The sequence below is a fragment of the Entelurus aequoreus genome, linkage group LG13 (genome assembly GCF_033978785.1).
Source record: "Entelurus aequoreus isolate RoL-2023_Sb linkage group LG13, RoL_Eaeq_v1.1, whole genome shotgun sequence".
NCBI classification, from domain to species: domain Eukaryota; kingdom Metazoa; phylum Chordata; class Actinopteri; order Syngnathiformes; family Syngnathidae; genus Entelurus; species Entelurus aequoreus.
In genome coordinates, this window is record NC_084743.1 from 32,106,538 (window position 1) to 32,133,133 (window position 26,596).

Sequence of the window (26,596 nt, forward strand, 5' to 3'; positions counted from 1 at the left end):
CTCTTAGCAAATAAAAATTTCAAATCATGTTGTTACAATAGGCTATCCATTTAATGATAGCCACAGTTAGCTCACCAAATTGCTATCACTAGCCAACAACACACAAAGCTAATGCATATGTGTCCCTCCAGGATTGTGCAATGCAACGATAGTGCCAATTCAGGAAAATTCTAACAATCTATGCAAATTATGCACAACCTCGGATCTTTGTCCAACGCCAGCACCTTCACTTCATTTTGGCCAATCAGCGTCATTTTCACCAATTTAGATTTGTCTCTGAGCAACACTCAAATGTGTACATCCACTGTCAAGGAACAGCAGTGTGAAAAAATATGTCAACAATCTATTACTAAAACGGCATTATTGTTGTCCTCTCGCGTCGCTCAAACCTACTTCTGTTTCTTGTCTACAGCGTTAACTAAGCCTTCTGGATATATATAAACATGTATTTTCTACTTTACATGTCTTCATATATTTAATTAACCTTTATGTATTGAGGGTAATGCAATTAAAGGTGAACGGCACATTTTCAGAATTTTGTTTATCACTCACAGAGTTGTCCGATAATATCGGACTGCCGATATTATCGGCCAATAAATGCTTTAAAATGTAATATCGGAAAAAAATTTAATATCTGAAATTATCGGTACGGGTTATAAAAAGAAAAATTTATTACTTTTTTAAACGCCGCTGTACGGAGTGGTACATGGACGCAGGGAGAAGTACAGAGCGCCAATAAACCTTAAAGGCACTGCCTCTGCGTGCCGGCCCAATCACATCATTTCTACGGCTTTTCACACACACAAGTGAATGCAAGCATACTTGGTCAACAGCCATACAGGTCACACTGAGGGTGGCCGTATAAACAACTTTAACACTGTTACAAATATGCGCCACACTGTAACCCCACACCAAACAAGAATGACAAACACATTTCGGGAGAACATCCGCACCGTAACACAACATAAACACAACAGAACAAATACCCAGAACCCCTTGCAGCACTAACTCTTCCGGGACGCTAAAATATACACCCCCCGCTACCCCCCCACCTCAACCCTGCCCACCTCAACCTCCTCATGCTCTCTCTGGGAGAGCATGTCCCAAATTCCAAGCTGCTGTTTTGAGGCATGTTAAAAAAAAGAATGCACTTTGTGACTTCAATAATAAATATGGCAGTGCCATGTTGGCATTTTTTTCCATAACTTGAGTTGATTTATTTTCGAAAACCTTGTTACATTGTTTAATGCATCTAGCGGGGCATCACAACAAAATTAGGCATAATAATGTGTTAATTCCACGACTGTATACAGGTATATCGGTATCAGTTGATATCGGAATCGGTAATTAAGAGTTGGACAATATCGGAATATCAAATATCGGCAAAAAAGCCATTATCGGACATCCCTACTCGCAATCCTTAAGTTAGACAAGAGCACATATGTTTTTCTTTTGTACGCATTCTAACTCGTAAATGAACGCCAGCAAAAGTCAGTTAAAAATTGAGCTAATTGGAGTCGCTCTATTCCACCTCTAAAGCGCTCGAAAAACATCCAAAAACCTCTATCGTTGTTTTACAGTATAGACATACTGTAAGTGTATATGTGATGTAGTAGTGACAGGCACATTAAATAACAACATGTAATATTTACGAATTTTGCTCATTTTAAGCATACGCTGGCATATTATTTTCACAGACGCATGACAGCGTTCGCTTTTCCCTTCAACAACAAACACTAAGCATCATGCAGCAGTATTGCTAAGTGCTGAACAAGAAATAAAAACTACAAACATAAAAAAAACACTTTCTGTACATTGTCTGCTTTCACTGTGATGCCGACTGAGGGGAAGTTTTTTGTTCACATTTTCCCTTTTAAATGAAGAATTAATCATAATCCTCACGAATGGTTTTAAAAAAAAAGTGACGCAAAAAAGCATCTTTTCGTGTCTTTCTTGCCATCTCCTGGTATAAGTCGACTGTCAAAGTTGACCAACTTCTCTGTTTATGGCCACAACCTTATACTATCCAGTTGAGATGCATGATTTATAATATAGAATTAACTTTCACCAACTCAGAGGCAATGCAGCAGCATAAGTTAGTTAGCGCTCTGCGATCACGGTGCATCTAAAAATTGTTTGTCTGCAAAAGCGCATATTTTTTTATATTTTTTTATATTTTTTTTATCCTGACCAGCCAATCAGGTAAATCATATTGTTGATGTAGACGTATGTATGCATGTATATATGTATGTATGTATGTATGAATAATTGTGTCTATGTTAGTATGTATGTAATAGTGTGTATTTGTATGTACATTACATTTGTCTCCAAGTGTGTGAGGGAGCCAAAGTACGGAGCCAGTCACCCAGAGAGCCCAACCCAAAACAGCAGGTGCGGTACCCAGGGAACAAGGGACCACCGGCGCCACGGAGTCAGGCCGGGCAACGACAGGACCCCCAGGGCCAGCGGCAGGCCATTGACAGACGCGCCCGGCAGAGGACAAGGCAAGGGAGAAGCAAAAGACAGTCAGCCCTCAAGCCATCGAGAGACCACACTCCACGCGGGCAGAAAGACGGGACGCCCCGCCCAGAGAGGCCCATAGACTCCCCGCAGTCGGACACATATACATACCTCCATATATACAATATATAAATATGTATATATATATATACATACACACATATATAACCATAATAATTACAAACCCCAAAACCAGTGAAGTTGGCACGTTGTGTAAATCGTACACAAAAACAAAATACAATGATTTGCAAATCCTTTTAAACCTATATTCAATTGAATAGACTGCAAAGACAAGATACTTAACGTTCGAACTGAAAAACTTTGATTCCCGCAACATGTTTAAAAAAAGATGGCACAAGAGGCAAAAAAGACTGAGAAAGTTGAGGAAGGCTCATCAAACACGTATTTGGAACATCCCACAGGTGAACAGGCTAATTGGGAACAGGTGGGTGCCATGAAATGCTCAGTCATTCACAAACAAGGATGGGGCGAGGGTCACCACTTTGTCAACAAATACGTGAGCAAATTGTCGAACAGTTAAAGAACAATATTTCTCAACGAGCTATTGCAAGGAATTTAGGGATTTCACAATCTACGGTCCGTAATATCATCAAAAGATTCAGAGAATCTGGAGAAATCACTGCACATAAGCAACCTTCGATCCCTCAGGCGATACTGCATCAAAAACCGACATCAGTGTGTAAAGGATATCACTACATGGGCTCAGGAACACTTCAGAAAACCACTGTGAGTAACTACAGTTCGTCGCTACATCTGTAAGTGCAAGTTAAAACTCTACTATGCAAAGCAAAAGCCATTCATCAACAACACCCAGATACGCTGGGCCCAAGCTCTTCTAAGATGGACTGATGCAAAGTGGAAAAGTGTTTTGTGGTCTGATGAGTCCACATTTCAAATTGTTTTTGGAAACTGTGGACGTCGTGTCCTCCGGACCAAAGAGGAAAAGAACCATCCGGATTGTTATAGGCGCAAAGTTGAAAAGCCAGCATCTGTGATGGTATGGGGGTGTATTAGTGCCCAAGACATGGGTAACTTACACATCTGTGAAGGCGCCATTAATGCTGAAAGGTACATACAGGTTTTGGAGCAACATATGTTGCCATCCAAGCAACGTTATCATGGACGCCCCTGCTTATTTCAGCAAGACAATGCCAAGCCACGTGCTACAACAGCGTGGCTTCAAAGTAAAAGAGTGCGGGTACTAGACTGGCCTGCCTGTAGTCCAGACCTGTCTCCCATTGAAAATGTGTGGCACAATATGAAGCCTAAAATACCACAACGGAAAACCCGGACTGTTGAACAACTTAAGCTGTACATCAAGCGAGAATGGGAAATAATTCCACCTAAAAAGCTTCAAGAATTGGTCTCCTCAGTTCCCAAACGTTTACTGAATGTTGTTAAAAGGAAAGGCCATGTAACACAGTGGTAAACATGCCCCTGTGCCAACTTTTTTGCAATGTGTTGCTGCCATTAAATTCTAAGTTAATGATTATTTGCAAAAAAAATTTTGTTTCTCAGTTCGAACATTAAATATCTTGTCTTTGCAGTAAATTCAATTGAATATAAGTTGAAAAGGATTTGCAAATCATTGTGTTCTGTTTTTAATCACAAATTACACAACATGCCAACTTCACTGGTTTTGTATTTCGATACCTTTTGGAACTTTTCAAAATAAAGGGGACCACAAAACACTTTCAGTCTTGGCTTTATAAGATAGTGAACATACTAGCTAACCAACTTCTCTTTTAGTAGTAAGTAAGCAAAAAAAGGCTCCTAATTTGGCTGCTGACATATGCAGTAACATATGTAATTTCCCATTGTATTATTTTGTCAAAATTATGATGGATTATAAATTTACAACAGGGGTCACCAACGCGGTGCCCGCGGGCACCAGGTAGCCCGTAAGGACCAGATGAGTAGCCCGCTGGCCTGTTCTAAAAATAGCTCAAATAGCAGCACTTACCAGTTAGCTGCCTCTATTTTTTACATTTTATTTATTTACTAACAAGCTGGTCTCGATTTGCCTGACATTTTTAATTCTAAGAGAGACAAAACTCAAATATAATTTCAAAATCCAAGAAAATATTTTAAAGACTTGGTCTTCACTTGTTTAAATAAATTCATTATTTTTTTTACTTTGCTTCTTATAACTTTCAGAAAGACAATTTTAGAGAAAAAATACAACCTTAAAAATGATTTTAGGATTTTTAAACACATATACCTTTTTACCTTTTAAATTCCTTCCTCTTCTTTCCTAACAATTTAAATCAATGTTCAAGTAATTTTTTATTTTTTTTTATTGTAAAGAATAATAAATACATTTTAATTAAATTCTTCATTTTAGCTTCTGTTTTTTCTACGAAGAATATTTGTGAAATATTTCTTTAAACTTATTATGATTAAAATTCAAAAAAAATATTCTGGCAAATCTAGAAAATCTGTAGAATCAAATTTAAATCTTATTTCAAAGTCTTTTGAATTTCTTTTAAAATTTTTCTGGAAAATCTAGAAGAAATAATGATTTGTCTTTGTTAGAAATATAGTTTGGTCTAATTTGTTATGTATTCTAACAAAGTGTAGATTGGATTTTAACCTATTTAAAATATGTCATCAAAATTCTAAAAGTAATCTTAATCAGGAAAAATTACTAATGATGTTCCATAAATTCTTTTTTTTATTTTTTCAAAAAAATTCGAATTAGCTAGTTTTTCTCTTCTTTTTTTCGGTTGAATTTTGAATTTTAAAGAGTCGAAATTGAAGATAAACTATGTTTAAAAATTTAATTGTCAATTTTTTCGTGTTTTCTCCTCTTTTAAACCGTTCAATTAAGTGTAAATATCATTAATTATTAATAATAACAGAGTTAAAGGTAAATTTATTTAAGTGTGTATCAAACTGGTAGCCCTTCGCATTAATCAGTACCCAAGAAGTAGCTCTTGGTTTCAAAAAGGTGGGTGACCCCTGATCTACAATATCTGATCACTTTCTGTTTTAACATGTACTATCTACACTTCTGTTAAAAAGTCATAATCACTTATTCTTCTGTTGTTTGATACTTGGCATACCGTATTTTTCGGATTATAAATCACAGTTTTGTTCATTGTTTGGCCGGGGGTGCGACATATACGCTGAAGCGATTTATGTGTGAAATTATTAACACATTACCGTAAAATATCAAATAATATTATTTATCTAATTCGCGTAAGAGACGAATCAAATGTCAGCAATCGTCACACACACGTCAACCAATAAGAATTCGGCAGGGGCGGGTCATGGCAGAAGTGCATTGTGCTTCATGGCAGAAGTGCATTGTGGGTCATAGGATGCTAACTGCTACTGCTACACAGCCCACTGCTACAACATTGGCGGTAACTTATAAAAACTGAGAAGGGCTGAACAAAAATGGCACCGAAAAGGAAATCATATACTGCAGATTACAAGCTGGACGTAGTGAAATATGCAGCAGAGAACGGGGATCGAGCAGCAGAAAGACAGGGAGCGGCGCATACCAGGAGCGACAACGAGGAAGAAGATTTCATGGGATTTAGCGATCAGGAGTGACAGATTGTTTGGTAAACGTATAGCATGTTCTATAAGTTATAGTTATTTGAATGACTCTTATCATAATATGTTACGTTAACATACCAGGCACGTTCTCAGTTGGTTATTTATGCGTCATATAACGTACACTTATTCAGCCTGTTGTTCACTATTCTTTATGTATTTTAAATTGCCTTTTAAATGTCTATTCTTGGTGTTGGATTTTATCAAATACATTTCCCCCAAAAATGCTACTTATACTCGAGTGCGACATATATACGTATGTTTTTTTCCTTCTTTATTATGCATTTTTGGCCGGTGCGACGTATACTCCGGAGCGACTTATACTCCGAAAAATACGATAAGTGTTGGGTGATGCAACACATTTTGCTACCAATCCAATACCAAGTAGTTACAAGATCATACATTGGTCATAATTAAAGTTCACCTATGTCCCACAGACGTATTTCATGGGTTTATAAACAATAAAAAAAAAGACAAAAATTTTTGTGATAAAACAAAAATATCGACGAAATCATTGTAGTATCGACTATGTACGACTCTTGTACTTAGTATCGTTACAGTCGATGTTTGTATAGATCCACCTATGGCATTTGTTTACATTGAGGAGCGCTAGCTTGCTGTCAGCGGTTAGCTATTGTATCCTCCTACGGTGTGTTGTAAAGCATGTTTAGCTATTCTTCGTCCTGCAAGGATGATACTTGTAAGAAACTTAGTTTATTTGTCGCCATGGTGGCGTGTATTAGTGATTTATAAGTAGCTAAAACATTACTGACTGTAGATGGACTTTAGCCGCTAGCCAGCTAACGGCTAACTCGCTAATGGCTAACCAGAGCAAGAGCTAAGCATCTCTTGCAGTGTTAATGGCTTCAACTTGATCGTTCTTTGGCCAAAATGCATCCATTCGCCCTTTTCTATCTCCACACTGTTTCTGCTTGTAAGTGCGAGTGTGTTGCCTAATATGCGCATCTGCTCGTTTTAGCAGCAATCTCACGACGTGACGACGGTACGCTGTGATGTCCGGAAAAAAAACAACTGTGTTTTTCAGAAGCAATGAAATACCTTTTTTAATTCATTCGAACAGCGGTACTTTATCAGTGTGGATATATCGTACAATCCTACTAGGAACCTACCAAAAAAAACTGTCAGGCAGCTACAGCTTGTTCAGAACGCTGCTGCTAGAGTTCTAACAAAGACCAAAAAATGTGAGCACATTACACCAATTCTTAAATCCTTACATTGGCTCCCTGTACATCAGAGAATAGATTTCAAAATCCTCCTGCTCACATATAAATCACTACATGGTCTAGGGCCCAAGTATATCACTGATATGCTCCCACTATATACGCCCTCTAGATCACTAAGATCTTCTGAGACCAATCTGTTAGCGGTTCCAAGAGTAAACTCAAATCAAGGGAGATCATCATTCAGTCACTATGCAACACATAGCTGGAATAAACTTCCTGAAGATGTCAGACTCTCCCCAACTCTCACTACTTTTAAAACTAGACTGAAGACTTTTATGTTCACCTTAGCTTTCAGCTAAGTCTTTTAATCTTTTAACTTTTAACGTCTGCACTGTTTTTATTTTTATTGTCTGCATTTTAATTTTGCTTTTATTTTCTTTCATTTCACTTTGTTGTCTGTGAAGCACTTTGAGTCTGCCTTGTGTATGAAAAGCGCTATACAAATAAAGTTGCCTTGCCTTGCCTTGCCTATTGTTCTGATGGGACGTTTGTTGCTGGATACAAGATGGACTCTAGGGAGAAGTGGAGGGTCGTGTGCCTGGCAATTCTTTCAGTCGAGGACGTTGAAGACATCTAAAGTCGTGGTCAAAAGTTTACATACACTTGTGAAGGACATAATGTCATGGCTGTCTTGAGTTTCCAATTAATTTCTACAACTCTTATTTTTTTGTGATAGAGTGATTGGAGCACATACTTGTTGGTCACAAAAACATTCATGAAGTTTGGTTCTTTAATGAATTTATTATGGGTCTACTAAAAATGTGACCAAATCCGCCGGGTCAAAATTATACATACAGCAAAATACATGATCAATTTTGGTGATGTACAAAAGTTACAATCAAATCAAAGTAGCTTAGTGGCATGGCCTCTTAACTTCATGTGAGTGATTATGATTGACAACACCTGTTGACTTCTCTGAGCCCATTTAAATAGGGCTCATGTGATGCTCAGCACAAATCTAAAAAAAAGAATCATTGACTTGAACAAGTCATGAAAGTCACTTGGAGCCATTTCAAAGCAGCTTAAGGTCCCAAGAGCAACTGTGCAGACAATTGTTTGTAAATATAAAGTGCATGGCACAGTTTTGTCACTGCTACGATCAGGAAGAAAACGCAAGCTTTCACCTGCTGCTGAGAGAAAATTGTTCAGAATGATCAAGGGTCAACCGAGAACCACCAAAAAGCAGGTCTGCAATGAATTGGAAGCTGCTGGAACACAGATGTAAAGGGACACACTTGACTTCTTGTCCACAGTCAAGCATGTTTTGCATCGCCATGGACTGAGGGGCTACCATGCAAAAAGGAAGCCCTTGCTCCAGAAGCGACACCTTAAGGCTCATCTAAAGTTTGCTGCTGATCACATGGACAAAGATAAGACCTTCTGGAGGAAAGTTCTGTGGTCAGTACATTCAACCGGCCTAATAACTGCAGACAAGGTGTAACCACACCAGCCCAAGTGCACCTCCATGATCGTCTGTGAACAGCCACCGGACAGCTGCTGCAACAATTGGTTTGCAAAACCAAAAAATGTCTGCACAAACTCAGAGAAACCCCTACCACAGAACTTTCCTACAGGTCTTATCTTTGTCCATGTGATGTCAGATGAAACAAAAATTGAGCTGTTTGGCCACAATACCCAGTAATATGTTTGGAGGAGAAAGGGTAAGGCCTTTAATCCCAGGAACACCAATCCTACCGTCAAGCATGGTGGTGGTAGTATTATGCTCTGGGCCTGTTTTGCTGCCAATGGAACTGGTGCTTTACAGAGTGTAAATGGGACAATGAAAAAGGAGGATTACCTCTAAATTCTTCAGGACAACCTAGAATCATCAGCCCAGAGGTTGGGTCTTGAGCGCAGTTGGGTGTTCCAACAGGACAATGACCCCAAACACATGTCAAAAGTGGTAAAGGAATGGCTGAATCAGGCTAGAATTAAGGTTTTAGAATGGCCTTCTCAAAGTCCTGACTTAAACCCCATTGAGAACATGTGGACAATGCTGAAGAAACAAGTCTATGTCAGAAAACCAACAAATTTAGCTGAACTGCACCAATTTTGTCAAGAGGAGTGGTCAAAAATTCAACCAGAAGCTTGTAGATGGCTACCAAAAGCACCTTATTGTAGTGAAACTTGCCAAGGGACATGTAACCAAATATAAACATTGCTGTATGTATACTTTTGACCCAGCAGATTTGGTCACATTTTCAGTAGACGCAAAATAAATTCATAAAAGAACCAAACTTCATGAATGTTTTTTGTGACCAACAAGTATGTGCTCCAATCACTCTATCACAAACAAATAAGAGTTGTAGAAATTATTGGAAACTCAAGACAGCCATGACATTATGTTCTTTTACAAGTGTATGTAAACTTTTGACCATGACTGTATATATTCGGAATAATGATAACAGGACTTCTGCTGATTGGAGTATGCTTTGCCCTGGTGTATCAACAAATTCAGAAGATGCTGGCAGCCGTTCAAGGTACCCTAAGACTGCCACCACTGATTGATAGAATGGGCAAAGCTGTGGGCACTTAAACTGTAGTGATTTTGAACTAAATCACAACCTGGATAACAACTCGGAGAAGGTTTCTGCTGACAAGCTAGTTACCTCCATGTGATCACACCGCTGCTAAAAGTAATTCTTCGGCTTTAGCGCTTATAAAAACAATGTCGCTAATACTTTGTTAATATGCAGTTCGCAACATGTAAATGGATTATTGGTGGCGGTTTTTCAATGTTTTTTAGAGGGCTTTATGGGCGTAAAAGTGTACTCTCATTAGTTGCATTGCTAGCACCCTCATACTTGCTATATTTGACAAATTATAATGCATTAAAAAAAGAAGACCATATGTGTTCTTGTCACATAGAGATTGTGAATGATAGGCAAAATTAAAACAAAAGTGCAGTTCTCCTTTAAGATATCTACGTGTTTTTGACCTTCTAATTACAGCGGTAAAATATTATTGACAAATGGTTAGTTGTATTATTAGTATTACATATTATGATAATATTAGTTCTAATAATAGCTGACAATAATAGCTTTTATCAGCAATAATTTGTGGGACAGTATATCTTAAATATCTTAAAATGTGTTATCAGCCCAGACATGTGCATTCCCCACTACGGGAATCTATGCTGTACATCCATCCATCCATTTTCTACCGCTTGTCCCTTTCGAGGTCGCGGGGGATGCTGGAGCCTATTTCAGCTACATTCGGGCCAACACACAGACAACATTCACACTCACATTCACACACTAGGGTCAATTTAGTGTTGCCAATCAACCTATCCCCAGGTGCATGTCTTTGGAGGTGGGAGGAAGCCGGAGTACCCGGAGGGAACGCACGCAGTTACAGGGAGAACATGAAAAATCCACACAGAAAGATCACGAGCCCGGGATTGAACTCAGGACCTTCGTATTGTGAGGCACACGCACTAACCCCTGTTTCGCCATGCTGCCCCCTATGCTGTACAGTATATCTAACATGTTCTCATTCATCCAGGTCATTGCATTCTCAAAGCATTCAATCGATCGCAACTGGACTGTTCAGTTTGTCAGTTTGTCTTCGAAGACGTTTCACCTCTCATCCGAGCAGGCTTCACAAGTTCATGCTCATAGACTTACATTGGTCAGAATAGTCTAAGTCTATGAGCATGAACTGATTATTAAACAAACAAACTGCACTAGCACAGCAAACGTGAAATGAGCTAATCAGGATGTCGATGAGGTTTTGACAGAACCGAGTGTTTGTTTTTACTGTTACCTGTTGGTTCTGGATGCCATCTCCTCACGGAGCTTCTTGATGTCATTACGGCATTTCTCTATCTCCACCACCTTCATTCCTTCCACTAGAGACAGACACAATAGGACATTTAGCAGCATGAAACACTTTTTGACTAATGAATTACCTTTTACTGTAGATAATTAGTTAATTGTTAGTTACTTGCTATTATTATTGTTAGTCTCAGCATCTCCTCACATTTTTTTTGGCCTTAAAATTCATGAAAATTTAAATTTGGAAGTGCATCAGGCCTGGTGACAATTTTGAAATTCAGTGGTCCAGAATATGAGCCCCAAAACTGACTCAGTAGTACTCCCTATAGGTTTTTAATTAATTTTCCCGCAGTTTCACATATTTTCATGACATTTGACTGGATCATGATAGGATGTAGAAACAGAAAGTTGGCTATTTTGAGATTCAAAAAAATAAGTCTTATTTTTACAAACTCTTCCTCTGGACTTTGACAAAATGAGCCCAAATCAAAATCAAGGATATCAGACGGATGACAATAATATATATTTAACGATTTTAGGCTACATCAAAGAATTTTGGCAGGAAATGGTGAACAATTTTGTTGGGTAGTTCAAAGATCTGCCACAAAAATGTAAATGTTAATAACTGGGCTCCACAAGGAAAGATCTTGATCATAATTGGTATGTATGAAGAAGATGACACCCTGTGACTAAAAACAGGCCACTTCTTGAAATAGTCAGATTTCTAATGACTTGAGTAACTATGAAGTTGATAAGGAGCAAATCTATAGGTGACACACAACTAAAAATAGGCATAAGCATTAAGCATATAAACATGTTATTGTTATTACTGACTGACAATGCGGAACTGCAGAGGCCACCGTGGTGTACAGTATGTGGGTGTTAAAATGGCGTTATCGTTTTGTATTGTTGTTTGTCTATGCATGGTGCAATCGTATGTGCGCAATATGTATTATTTTCTGTAACATTTTTGGTTTTTGGGTGTGATTTATTTTAGTAGTAATGGTGCTGCTCTAGTGGCAGCTGGTTGCATCTGCTCTGTGCTCTTTCCAGTGTCTCATGTCTTTAGTGTTCTTTGATGTTTCTCTCTTGTTTTTATAAGGGTTTTTTTTTACCTTATTTTTTGTGGACTTTTTGTACCTGCACTGCAAAAACAATTTCCCCATTGTGGGATAAATAAAATCTATCTCATCCTATCCTATCATATTCTATCCTTATATGATGCTACTTACTGCCTTGCCCACAAAAGAAAAAAATACATTTTTATTAGCCATTACAATATTGTAATTGTAATTCCTGGGCATTAAAGATGCTAAAACCAATCAAACGTCGATCAATCTGACCCTCCAGGTATTTATGATGCTGCAAATTCACAACATTTCTACTAATCCCTGCACATTATAGCCCATCAATGTCATGTTTGCCAATATGATTTGTCTCTGAGCAGCTTACTTATTTTGTAAACAAAGAACAGCAATTTGTAACAATATATTAACTAATGGCACAACACTCTACTCACTTGTATCTCAGACCCTCTTCTGATTCCCGTCTGCAGCGCTAAGTCTTCTGGGTAATGTAAAATATCAACATACATCGCATCTAGAACTATTCACAGCACATCGCATTTTCCACGCTTTATGTTACAGAATTATTCAAAAATGGAATAAATTCATTTTTGTCCTCAAAATTCTACACACAATACCCATAATGACAATGTGAAAAAGGTTTTTGAGTTTTTTTGCAAATGTATAAAAAATATATAATCTAAAAATCAAATGTACATAGGTATTCACAGCCTTTGCTCAACACTTTGTTGACGCACCTTTTAGCAGCAATTACAGCCTCAATTTTTTTTAAAAATACAATGCCACAAGCTTGGCACACCTACCTTTGAGCAGTTTCGCCTATTCCTCTTTGCAGCACCTCTAAGGCCCCATAAGGCTGGATGTGAAGTGTCGGTGCACAGCCATTTTCAGATCTCTCCAGCGATGTTTAGTTGGATACCAGTGTGGGCTCTGGCTGGGCCACGGAAGGACGTTTACAGAGTTGTCCTGAAGTCATTCCTTTTATATTTTGGTTGTGCGCTTAGGGTCGTTGTCCCGCTGCAAGATCAACCGTTGCCCCAGTCTGAGTTCAAGAGCGGTTTGGTGCAGGTTTTTATCCAGGATGTCTTTGGACATTGCTGCATTCATCTTCATCCCTACTAGTCTCCCAGTTCCTGCCACTACATAATGCTGCCACCACCGTGCTTCACTGTAGGGATGGTACTGACCTGGTGATAATTGGTGCCTGGTTTCCTCCAAACATGATGCCTGGCATTAAAGCCAAAGAGTTCAATCTTTGTCTCATCATAAAAGAGATGTTTTTTTCATATGGTTTGATAGTCTTTCAAGTGCATTTTGGCAAACTCCAGGCAGGCTGCCATGTGCTTTTTACTACTTATGTCAAGCCACTCTACTATACAGGCCTGTTGGGTGGATTGCTGCAGACATGGTAGTCCTTCTGGAAGGTTCTCCTCTCTCCACAGAGAAATGCTGTAGCTGTGACAGAGTGACTATCGGGTTCTTGGTCACCTTGCTAAGTACGGCCCTTCTCCGCCGATCATTTAGTTTAGACCGCCGGCCATCTCTAGGGAGAGTCGTGGTGGTTTAGAACTTCTTCCATTTACAGATGATGGAGGCCACTGTGCTCATTGGGGCCTTCAAGGCAGCAGATATTTTTCTGTACCCTTCCCCAGATTTCTGCCTCGAGACAATCCTGTCTTGGAGGTCTACAAACAATTCCTTCAACTTCATGCTTGGTTTGTGTTCTGCCATGCACTGTCAAGTGTGAGACCTTATACAGTATATGGACAGGGTATACTGTATGACAGTTTTTTTAATTTACTGAATTTGCAAAAAGACCAAAAAAAACTTGTTCACATTGTCATTATGGGAGATTGTGTGTAGAATTTTGATGATTTTGAAAGTAATGTAGTCCATTTTGGAATAAGGATGTAACATAACAAAATGTGGAAAAAGTGCTGTAAATACTTTCCAGATGTACTGTATGGCTTCATTATGACGCGTGATGATAATCTCTCACCGTCTGTCATTTACCAACAAAAATCCATGCTATATATCAGTGGTCCCAACCTTTTTGTAGCTGCGGACCGGTCAACGCTTGAAAATTCGTCCCACGGACCGGGGGGGTGATTTATAAATACAATCATGTGTGCTTGCGGACTGTATCCCTGCAGACTGTATTGATCTATATTGATATATAATGTATATATTGTGTTTTTTATGTTGATTTCATTAAAAAAAAAAAAAATTTTTTTTTTTTTAAATTTCGGTGGTTGGGGACCACTGCTATATATGATCTATGTGTTCCAAACTATGCAAATAAAGAATGTTTTGTTAGACTTGTTTAAATTCAGTGATTTCCGGTGCTAGGGTTACAAAGAACCCAAAAACATTAATAGCCAGTGTTTCTAAAAGAATATATAATATTGGTGGTGGCAGTGGCACAGCCAGCGGTGTGGTCGTGGGCGTAGTAATTATATAATTTGCATTATAGGCTATCCATCCATCCATTTTCTACCGCTTGTCCCGTTCAGGGTCGCGGGGGCTGCTGGAGCCTATCTCAGCTGCATTCGGGCAGAGGGCGGGGTACACCCTGGACAAGTCGCCACCTCATCGCAGGGCCAACACAGACAGACAGACAACATTCACACACTAGGGCCAATTTAGTGTTGCCAATCAACCTATCTCCAGGTGCATGTCTTTGGAGGTGGGAGAGTACCCGTAGGGAACCCACGTAGTCATGGGAAGAACATGCAAACTCCACACAGAAATGCTGACAAATAGGCCGTCATTGAACAGCTTAAAAAAAAATTCCACTTTCTTGACAAGGTGCAGCTCATTATTATTACCTTCATTATTTCGAGTGCTGGACCAGATGCCGGATGCCGGAGGCTATAATATGTATAAATCTTCTAAAGGTTAAACATATTTTGTACATACATTTAAAGACAAATATGTGTTTTTAGTATCAACATATTATTTTCTTGTTACATTGTATCATTTTGTTCTATTTTTCAATTCAATTTCAATTCAAATGTTGCTGCCTATTTTATTCCTACAATGTAACACAGGCTGTACTTTGTAAATCCCTGGTTTACTTACATATATTATTCTGCCATCCCTGAATGTTGGAATTAATTAGTTTGGCAGATATGTAAACAGTCTTTTAAATTAGAGATGAAAAAAGGTCCAACTTGAAGTTGTTCATTGATAGGCTCCACAATGTTACTGTAAAAGCTAGTACACAAAGGAAAGTACATTGATATATATATGAAGTGCACATATGTGGAGAAACCATGTTAAATCAACAATACAACTTAGTTTTAAAAAGACAAATGCAACCACGCAAGATAAAGGTTGGCTCTTGTGCCGCTAGCTTACTGCGAACATATAATTAACAATCCCATTGACAGGCTAACTAAAATTAACAACACTGTCGTTTTAAACTTGTACAAACATTTAATAAATACAATTTTAAAAGTAAAAACAGCAATTTTGTTTTTACTGAAGGCATATATTCACCAAACTCTGTGGAAATGAATATTGACCGCTAACTATGCACTCCTGGGCCAGTCTGCTGCTCTCTGTACTGTGTGCTGATTAGCTATGAAAGAAAACATGTTGCTCAAACCTCAAACTCTAATTTCCAAAGAATCACTGTTAATGTTTTGTGGAACATAATTGCCAGGAGATGGCAGCACATACAGTATATCACCTGGAAGGTGAAGTGTATCTGCATCTTTAACATATTTGCCTTATTTACATCAGCGGATATCTCCATACTGTTTATTACCTGGAGAACTTTGCTGGAGTGCGACATTTTTTTTAAAATTTGTAGTCCAAAGTTGTAGTCAATGAGTTCCTTCTTTTTCTCTATCCTATTGTGGAACAAGCGGGCTTGTACATGCAAATGCATGTTAAGACCCTCCACTGTTGCCATTTGTAAAACAAAGTAGCATACAGTTGTAACTTATATCTGTCAGTAAACTCCAAATGGAAGCGTTAAAAACTACAACACAGCTGACGGGGAGAAGAAGCAGTCGAAGTGGAGGTAAGTAAATAAGGCTCCGTTTACACTGGACACCAAATCTGATTCTTTTGCCTTCAAGTGACACAGATTGGATATTTTTATGTCAGTCTAGCTGCTCCAAAGTGCTATAATATGATATTTTCACATCAGATTTGGCCACATCAGAAGGTAGTCCGAATCCATTTTGAATCTGATCTTTTCAACTAGGACTTCAGTGTAAACGGCAATGCTACCTGTTTGTAACTTTTTCGTCATCTTTGGTCAAGCTACGTCATTCGTGTGCGCAGGAAAGATGCAGCCCGCCAGCGGAAGTGGATATGGATATATATACCGTATTTTTCTGAGTATAAGTTGCACCGGAGTATAAGTCGCACCTGCCGAAAATGCATAATAAAGAAGGGAAAAAACATATATAAGTCGTACTGGAGCCCGGCCAAACTATGAAAAAAACTGCGACTTATAGTCCGAAAAATACGGTATACGGTATATATATATATATATATATATATATATATATATATATATATATATATATATATATATATATATATATATATATATATATATATATATATATATATATATATATATATATATATATAATATATATATTTATATACAATATATATATATATATATATATATATATATATATATATATATATATATACATATATACTGTATATATATATGTATACACACACTTTGATTTCTAACAAATACCAATTGTTGAAGGATCGGAAATGACATGTACGCTGTGGCGTATTTGCTTACATACGTACATTGCATAAGTTTTTTACGTAACAGAGTTGAAAAATGGATAGATCAAAGATCCACGCTGTCTCCTCTACTTAATAGCCATAAAAAGATTAGAACCCTGTGAAATATATTACACTATATACTGTATCCATTCATACATTATATTATTCTAATTTGTTTCCATGTAGAAAACATTATTTTTTAAGGTATGGTGGCTTTTATTTTGCAAATTATTATTAGTAGTAGTAATAGTAGAGGGGAGCCAGATGAGGTGGTTCGGGCATCTGGTCAGGATGCCGCCCGAACGCCTCCCTAGGGAGGTGTTTCGGGCACGTCCGACCGGTAGGAGGCCACGGGGAAGACCCAGGACACGTTGGGAAGACTATCTCTTCCGGCTGGCCTGGGAACGCCTCGGGATCCCCCGGGAGGAGCTGGACGAAGTGGCTGGGGAGAGGGAAGTCTGGGCTTCCCTGCTTAGGCTGCTGCCCTCACGACCCGACCTCGTATAAGCGGGGAAGATGGATGGATGGATAGTAATAGTACTTCCTTGTTCATTTACGGAATCTGGTCAACTTCCTTTGTTTTCTCTTTATGTGCATGCTTGTGACGTCGAGGCCACATCGAGGTCACATTGGGGCCACACTGAGGACACATTGGGGCCTGTGCGCTTTTATACTGGAGTCTGAAAAAGATCAAATTTTACTTGTAATCGAAACAGTCAGCTGGAAAAAATCTGATTTTGAAATAATCTGATTTGGTACACTTTGGCCTGGAATGTAAACATAGTCCATGACCGCCCATAAAGCGGCGCATGCCTACTGCGACAGTCAGAATGCAGTTTAAAGATGGTCTGTAAAACAACATTAATGCAACATTTTGACCAAAGAACCACAAGAAAATGTTTCAAATGTAGATTTTAAAAAAAGACCTCTTTAAACATTTACATTTTTGTCCAAACTGTTTTTTTAAGCTGCAGTGAAATCAGGCTTTTTAGGTCGAAACAATCACAAGAAAGACGGTCAAATCCAGGTAGGAGTGTAACAAACAACCATTATGAATCAGAGACAGGTTTTATTTAACAGCTGTAATTGCATTGGTACACAAGTCCCTGGATCGATCCATATGTAAAAAAAAACCGCAGATGGCCCAATTACAAATTCATGAATCGGTTGAATTGATCTACTACGCAGCTGGAAGCGGTCTCTTTTTTTCTCTCTCTTGCTTGCTTGCTCGTTCGCTTGCTTCTTTCAAGCAAAACTTAGCTCGAACCAAGGTCATAACGTCTTTAATAGCCTGTTTCATTGTTAAAGACCTGAGACTGTTCAGTGTTATGCAGGAAGTGATAATAAATACATTGGAAAACCCTTTATAAGACACCAAGTCAACATAATTTTACTAACAAATACATGCCAGAGCTTTACAATAAAGTAAAAGATGAAGGCGATTTGTGCCAATAGTGAAAAACTGAATAATACGTCTGTTTTGATTGTGAGAGGGTTAAAGTGTAATGAGTTACAGTAATAAATATATTGACATGGTTTTGTATGTCATGTCAAAAGCAACACAAATTTTTTTTTGTAAAGTATATTTATTTGAATATAAACTATGCCAGATTTATTAAAATGACGTAGGATCATTTATAACGTAAAATAAAAGTCTACTTTAAACTAGGGATGCAACAATTAACCGGGTTTACTTTTAAGTCAGATTCAAAATGTCACGGTTGTTTAATCGCAAAGACTCCACTAAACCGTGTGTTTCTGTCCTCCTCACTCGGTATAAATGGATATTATGCATGTGCATTGCTCTTTTCAGTCATCAACAATCTTTGGCACGGCGGACACGAAAGCAGGGCGCCGCCGCCGACACACAAACAGTGCAGAGAGCAGTGAGAAGTGCTGCAAACTAACACAAATTAGTAGGAAAAAGATGATAAAACCAAATATCCCGTTGTGGGAATATTTCAGCTTCAAATCGGATGGGTGATATGAGCCCATCTACACGGACGAATGAGCAAAAATGCCGTTGCGATCATGTGATAGCAATAAACAAAAAGACAACGTCCAACCTAATTTTTTCATCTGGGGGAAAAAAAACCCTTTAATATCTATTTAGGTAAATTTTTGCTTACAGAAATGAGTCCATTTTCTTTGTTTTTCATTTAGGATAAAGTAATTTACCTTCCAATGACAGTACAATGGTAAACAATTCTACAGTAATGAGAAATACGTTTGTATCCTTTGAAATGGTTACTTGCATATATTATGATTACAATACATTATAATCACCGTATAGTTTTAATCGAATATTTCTTCAGTTAAAGAGCATGCTGTTGAAAAAAGCTCTGTTTGCCAAAAGCCAAATATTTTTGAAAGTAGATTGGTGCATATTGTTTTAATGTGTGGCACCTTTAGACAAGAATATGTTGATTGACAGTTTAAAACTAACATGTATTACTTGCTTCACTCATTATTTTTGCAGTTTTATGCATTTTTATGTATAAAATATAAAATTGCAAATCGAATACCAATTTTGGAGAAAAAAAATCGCAATTATGTTTTTTCTAACAATCGTGCAGCCCAAGCATAAAAGGACCAAATACATATTGAACTAATTACATATTGTTGTGATTGTGTATGTTACTACATTATAAATACAGTATATACTTTCAGTGTGTATATAAAACATTGATGGAGGGTTTTCAAATTGTTTAAGAGGGCTTTGAAGGCTGCAACCGTGACTCCTGCTAGCCGCATTTTAGAATCCAAAAAAAAATAAAAATAAAAGACATGAGTGTTTTTTTCTAATAATGATTGTGAACAATAGGCAAAATTCCAAAAAAAGTGCAGTTTCCCTTTAACAAGCGGTAACAAACTCAAGAAGTCAAAACACACAAGAGCTGCTGTCCGCCACAGCTCACGTTTAAGCACTGAACATACAGACACCCAAACTCGCCGGACTCTGCTCACTGCCACTCTCGCACATGTCACACACAACAGCACCTTTTCTTAAGGGCACACAGACACACATGTCACATATATTACATTATTGTCTTGTGGCGTTTGTTATGACATTTCTCGACCACCATAGATATCCGCCAACGTTTAACATCTTTATTATTACAAGAGCTAAACTTTATATAAAGTCTGTTGTTCTCAAATCCAATGTTTTCCTTTTTCTAGTATCGATCGATACCTATTTCTTTGAAGGCAAACTTGTAGAACACAGATCGATATACTTGAAATTTAGGACTATAAATCGATATATTGATGTTTTGATCAATCGTTACACCCCTACTGGAACGTTATTTTCAGCACAACCTGCACAGAATGAAAACAAAGTTACACCAGCGGTGCTAGCTACCGAGCTAAAACCCTGAGCTATCAACCCGAGAGCCAGCACTGCTCTTGAGGTTGTCAGGAAATGAGGTTTACCAACGTACACATGGCCCAGCCACATTGGCCGGCATCCGTTGCACACGTGCTTATTTGCACCTATCGAGAGACATGCTAGCGTGCTGCATTAGCTTAAAAATGTCAGCAAGACAAAGTATCAAACTTTTCTGACTCCAAAAAAAAATCTGAAGCCCGCAGTGTAGGAACATATTGAGTACATACATTTTTTACCAGGAAGTCAATGAAGACAATGGCTCACCCATTTACCGTAATTTCCGGACTATAAGCCGCTACTTTTTCCCCTCGTTCTGGTCCCTGCGGCTTATACAAGGGTGCGGCTTATTTACGGCCTGTTCTTCTCCGACACCGACGAAGAGGATTTCGGTGGTTTTAGTACACAGGAGGAAGACGATGACACAATGATTAAAGACTGACTTTTCATATACCGGTAGGCTGGTTATTTTGATAACGTACAGGCGAGCACTTTGTATTAATTTGCATCGTTGTATTATTTGTACTCTGCACGAATGCTGTTCGCCATGTCAAAGATGTGAAAGTTTGATTGAATGATTGAAAGATTTATTGTTAATAAATGGGACGCTTTGCGTTCCCAAACAGTCATCTCTGTCCCGACAATCCCCTCCGTGGTAGCAGGAACCCCTATATACTACGGTAATTACACATCAAAACCCTGCGGCTTATAGTCGGGTGCGGCTTATATATGGAGCAATCTGTATTTTCCCCTAAATTTAGCTGGTGCGGCTTATAGTCAGGTGCGGCTTATAGTCCGGAAATTACGGTATGTCCAAAATGGTGCAGTATTTGTGGGATAAGCCCCCAGCTTTACACACCAAGGTAAAAGTAAGACATAATAACTGAGGTAAATTATGTTAGTCGCAAGTGACTTAATGAAGATTTAAGTTAAATATAAATGTGTCACTTACAATCAGTAGCTTTGTGTTGAGTCAGTTCAGTGTAAACGAACAGCAACAGGTTCTCCTGTCATTCAGTGACCATTTAACATTAGCGAATGCTTCTTCCTGTTAATGTTGAATAAACTACAGGCATTGTAAGTCAATATAGAAAATATAAAACACTAACATAAAATTGTAGAATAACAGCACTATACCATCTGTCCATCCATCCATTTTCTACCGCCCGAATGCAGCTGAGATAGCACTATACCATGGAATCTAATTATGTGCATTCAAGTTTTTACTAACACAGCATAACATACATGAATAATGATAAAATGATGATGAAAAATAAATAAATAAGCATGGATGACAATTGGTAGCAACAGCATTGAGTTTACAAGTCTTATATAAATAATATAATAATTAATTTACAAATGTATTTACTATTAATGCTTTTTGTTTATATTTATTATGTTGTACTGTTATCATAATATTATTTGAACAGTGTTATTTCCAACAGTAATACATTACATAACAAATCAAAATCTCTAAGAAATGTATCCATGATTTTATACAACAGAAAACAATTGTATACATTTTTGTTGTCAATGCATAATAAACACAAAACCATGATTATTACTTCAAACTGTGATCGTTCAACGAAATCCATTACCGTTGTGTTGCATCCCAACTTTAAACAGGAACGGTACCAGATTGCATAATTATGCATCAAATCGAATCGGGAGGTTAGATTAAATCTAGATACCGTACTTATGAATTGAATTGCGTCATATTGGAGAGAGTCACTAGGGACTGATAAATATATGCTAAGCTAACAGAACAAAACATCCACATTTTTGCTTTGTGTTATGGCACAAAACAAATGAATCCAATATACAGTATCATAAATGAATACACTTTTTAGATTCAGAATATGCAGAGGAACACTTGAAAAGGAGACTCCAGTACCCAAAAGGAAACATGTCTCCACTCCTCTATCTAATATGGCAGTGTAGAGGTCAGCTACAACAGCACTTCAAGCTCGCATTCGCAAAGGTGACCATAGCGACCAAGTGATGAGAGGATAGATTCGTGTGTGGGTGCCACAATATTGCCATAGCGACCAGGTAACTAGGCAATGGTTGATGTGAAGACGCTTTGCATGGGAGCTAAAAACTAGTCATTTGAGTCATATTTTGTGGAATGAGTGATTAGGAACATTTAAGTTGCTGACAGAAAATAGCACCTTTAATTATTACTATAGTAAGCAATATCAGGAGAAATTGCGTAGGATTGCTGAAATATGTAAGCCAAATTGAAATGCTAATGTTATAATGTACCTTCTATCAAGGGGTAGAAAGACTGCAGCAAAATTGAAGGTCTGGGACTGAAGACTTATTTGTGAAGTGTGCGGAAGTCAAGTAAGTCACGCTTTACTATTACCCAATAGGGGTCAATGTTCAATAAGTTCTAATAGGAGCACAAGCTCATACAGTATTATGTGGGTAAGTGGACCACATAGTCTATGTAGTTTCAATTTATCTAATACACGACATCATAAAGTTTCTAGATCTGCAGCACTGCAATAAAGTACTTACATAACACTACTTGTTCTTCTTCTGTAACATAGAATAATAATTAATAGTAATTACTGATATTATTGATGTACCTAAATTGAACCAATAAGAAACCATGGTGGCACACTTTAAATATGTTAAAATGTGTACTATATGCTTTGTGCTGGACTTGTCAACATTTTGGAGTGGTGCTCATGTGACAGTCATGTGACTATCCCAGAATATAGATTCCATAAAATAGCAGGTGTCAGGTAAGTTACCTCATTTTCACAAGCTTATTTTTTTGCCATTAAAATTCATATAACAAATGGTATTAGAGTAATAAAATGTCAAAAAGTAAAATTCAACTTACTATATTTCTTCAATGAATTAGTAGAAAACGTAGCTTGAAAAATATCGCTGATAATTAGCTTTAAAACGGTGATGAAAAAACCTGACGTGAGCCGTTTTTTACAATAGAAAAAATGTTACTTCACAAAAAAAAATTTCAAAAATATGTATCAAGTTGAGTTATTTTCAACTGAGGAATACATTTACCATGAGCAATGTGACGGACATATTTGAGAGAAAACACAATCTGTTTAGTTTAGTTGTTCTCTCTCCTGTTTCTGACATTTCCTACAAGTTTCATCAAAATGTTCTAATAACTTTTTGAGTTATCTATAGCGGGGTCACAGAAATGTCTGTCATCTACTATCTCTGTCTCTGCAGCGCGCACACACAAATTCTCACACGCACACACACACAGAATATGAAGCTTGTATTGTATAGAAATGAGGCCCAAAATTCAATCACTTGTTTTTATCCGATTTCTGACAATTCGTTAAAGTATTAACAATATCCACCCAATTTTAGATTATGATGCTAACTAACAAAAACATTAATAGACAAACCCCCGGCTATCTCATAACCTCCTGGCGAAGGTAATAAATAAACAGATATGTTATTACTAGGGCTGTCAAAAATAACCAGTTAACTCATGTGATTAATCATAAAAAATGATTACCGGTAATCATACAATTTATTTTGACAGCACATGCTCCTTTACCTTAACCCCAGATGATTACCTAAGGTGGTGAGGTGCGGATTGTTACATGGTCAGTGATCAGGTCAACGCAAAAAATTGCATTTTTGTCCAATATTGGTGTATTTTTAAACTTATTTTAAATCATAATTTGATTAAAGTGTGATTAATCAGATTTAAAAAAAAAAAAAAATACTTTTACAGCACTAGTTATTAAATAATGAAAGAAAGAGTAAATATTGACAGAAACATTGTATGATAAATGAAAGAATACTAAATAATAAAAAATAAATTAAAAAAATTAAGGATACATTATTCAATTCAGGACCAAAAGATATATATAAGACAATAATTATTCAGCATTCTGCTTCCTCCTTGTAAAAAAATATGCTCGTTTCCTAGAATGGCTCATATTAGTTTGTTGTTTGGGTTCTCCACTCAGTCCGCTTCATTTTACCCCACAGATTTATATGCTAACATTTTTAGAGCAAAGGTTTTACACAAGGTTTTTCCTTGAATTGGTACATCCTCTATTTTGTTGAAGAAATATATTTTATTATCAGAGAGAAGGTTGTTGCTTATTTTAGTTCTTAGAAAAACTAGTGGATTAGTACATTTCAATATTTGTGGTTTAAATAGTGGTAGCTCGAGCTGTCTCTCGGCTAATTGTTATGCTTTAGGTTGCAAGAAAAAATTCGGAGTACAAGCCTACCCACCACTAGTTGTTGTAGAGAATGTCACAGTGAACACCATAAGATCCGCCCTTAACATTCGGTCTCACTTGCTAGCATTAGCTTATAGCTAGAGATGGAGAAAACGTTGTTTTCCCCAATCCATGAAAACAAAGAAAGTGAGTGTGAAATACAGTTCTGAGAAGAAGAAGTAAATTATATTCATTGAATTAAGGATATAAATAATCCAAAACGTGACCGAATGTGTAGTTAGCTAACTTGTTGAGGTAGTTAGAGCGTACCACTTCTAGTCTGCATCATACTGAAGCAGAATGAGTCGATATATAATACAATATTATATTATCTAAACGGCGGACATTCATTAATAAAATATGGAGGAGCTGCTGATGGTGTGTTTGACTGAGAAACAGCTGGAAAGAGATATTGTAGAAGTCCACTCTCCAATGCTTTACATTATTATTATGTTACTTCATAAAACTACTGTAATTGTTTTAGTTTTTTGTACTGCATTCTATTATAATGTTTTTACACAAAATTGTTTTTCATTTAAAAGTCACCGATTAAATTTATTATAATTCATTTCAATATTGCTGTTTCCCAATTTTTTTATTAGGTACGAGCTGCGTCAAAGAACCAATTAAACTTGTATTCTGAGGTACGACAGTTTTTGTGTGTTCTCCATAAGTAACATTATGGTTTATCCTAATTGTCCCTTCTTTGCAGTATAGTCTGTGATTGTAGTGTTTTCAAAAAGGATTTCCTCATATCTACATAAAACCATTCAGTAAGTGTGTTGAGTGATTTGTGGTCTAAAACACATTTTGTTAATTCAGTGTTCAGTGTTAAAACGCTTCTAGCCATTTTATATATATATATATATATATATATATATATATATATATATATATATATATATATATATATATATATATATAAATATAAATATATATATATATATATATTTATTATTATATACATATTATGATATATATTTTATGTTGCCAATATTTATTGTGAAATTGCCAGCTCTTTTTATTAATTATTATGACGCCTACAAATGTATTTTCATTAAATTTTTTGGCAATAATAGATTTTTTTTAATCAAACTATCTGTCCACTGTTTCCAATAGTTACTAAAGTTGTGTCATCTGCAAACTACTAACTTTAAATTTCTTCAGACCTGACAGATAAGATAAGGTAATTTACCATTATTTTTACCAGAAATACATTTTGTTGAGTACAATACTTGATTTGTGTGCACACTTCACCTATTGCTTGTTAATGTTGTGTAGTAGGTCAAATATCTGATATCATACCTGAATCATTCATTGGTCAAACGTATAGAAATAAAACTTACACTCTACTCTTTTCTCCAGCATTGCAAGCCTGTTCGTGACTTCGGTCTTCAGCTCGTTGATCTTGAAAGCTCTGCAATTGTACAAAACAAAATGCTAATTAAACAATGTCTCCCAAGAAAATGAACACAGTGGACAAAATAAATTTTGTGAAGTTGTACTTTTCAATTCTGCCCGAGAAACAGAAGTCTCTGTTACTTCATTTTGTTTTTGCACAATATTTAGTATTGTTCCATTGCTCCTTTTTTTTTACCAGTCCTCTCTCTACTGTCAACAACAACTGTTCTTACCAGCACTTAAGCATTTTAAGAAAAGCAACAGCCCACAAAACTCTCGGTACAAGATGTTTTAGTTGAGAAAATAAAAATTAGGATGAGAAAAAATAAACAGTTTTAGTAAATCCTAATAAGTTAGTTTTTGTTTGTCATTTTTAAACACAACATTTACGTTTTTGCTATCAGTGGGCAAAGAACCGCAATATCCTCTGAGAGGCAGCGTCCTCTGCAGTGGACCCTTGTCTTTTACATAAACTTTCCCAAAATTTGTAACGTGACTAAAGAAATAGACCGAAAACAAAAGTCAGCAGGTTGTACAAAATACATTATGTCAAGTAATACACAGGTATGAGCGCTGCTACAAATTGGGTTGTTGGGTATAC

At 37.0% G+C, this 26,596-nt stretch overlaps 1 protein-coding gene across 3 annotated transcripts in view; it reads right to left on the reverse strand.

The window, feature by feature from the left end:
• pde9aa (phosphodiesterase 9aa) overlaps positions 1-26,596 on the reverse strand; it is a 140,331-nt gene that overhangs the window by 46,707 nt on the left and 67,028 nt on the right. For 2 of the 3 annotated variants that reach the window (XM_062067735.1, XM_062067736.1), the window contains exons 6-7: positions 25,941-26,011; positions 11,115-11,199 (exon numbers count right to left, since the gene is read on the reverse strand). In XM_062067735.1, the coding sequence (XP_061923719.1) occupies positions 11,115-11,199; positions 25,941-26,011 (156 nt within the window). Of the gene's footprint in view, positions 1-11,114; positions 11,200-13,013; positions 13,398-25,940; positions 26,012-26,596 lie in introns of those variants that run through there. The other variant, XM_062067737.1, reaches the window with a different exon arrangement.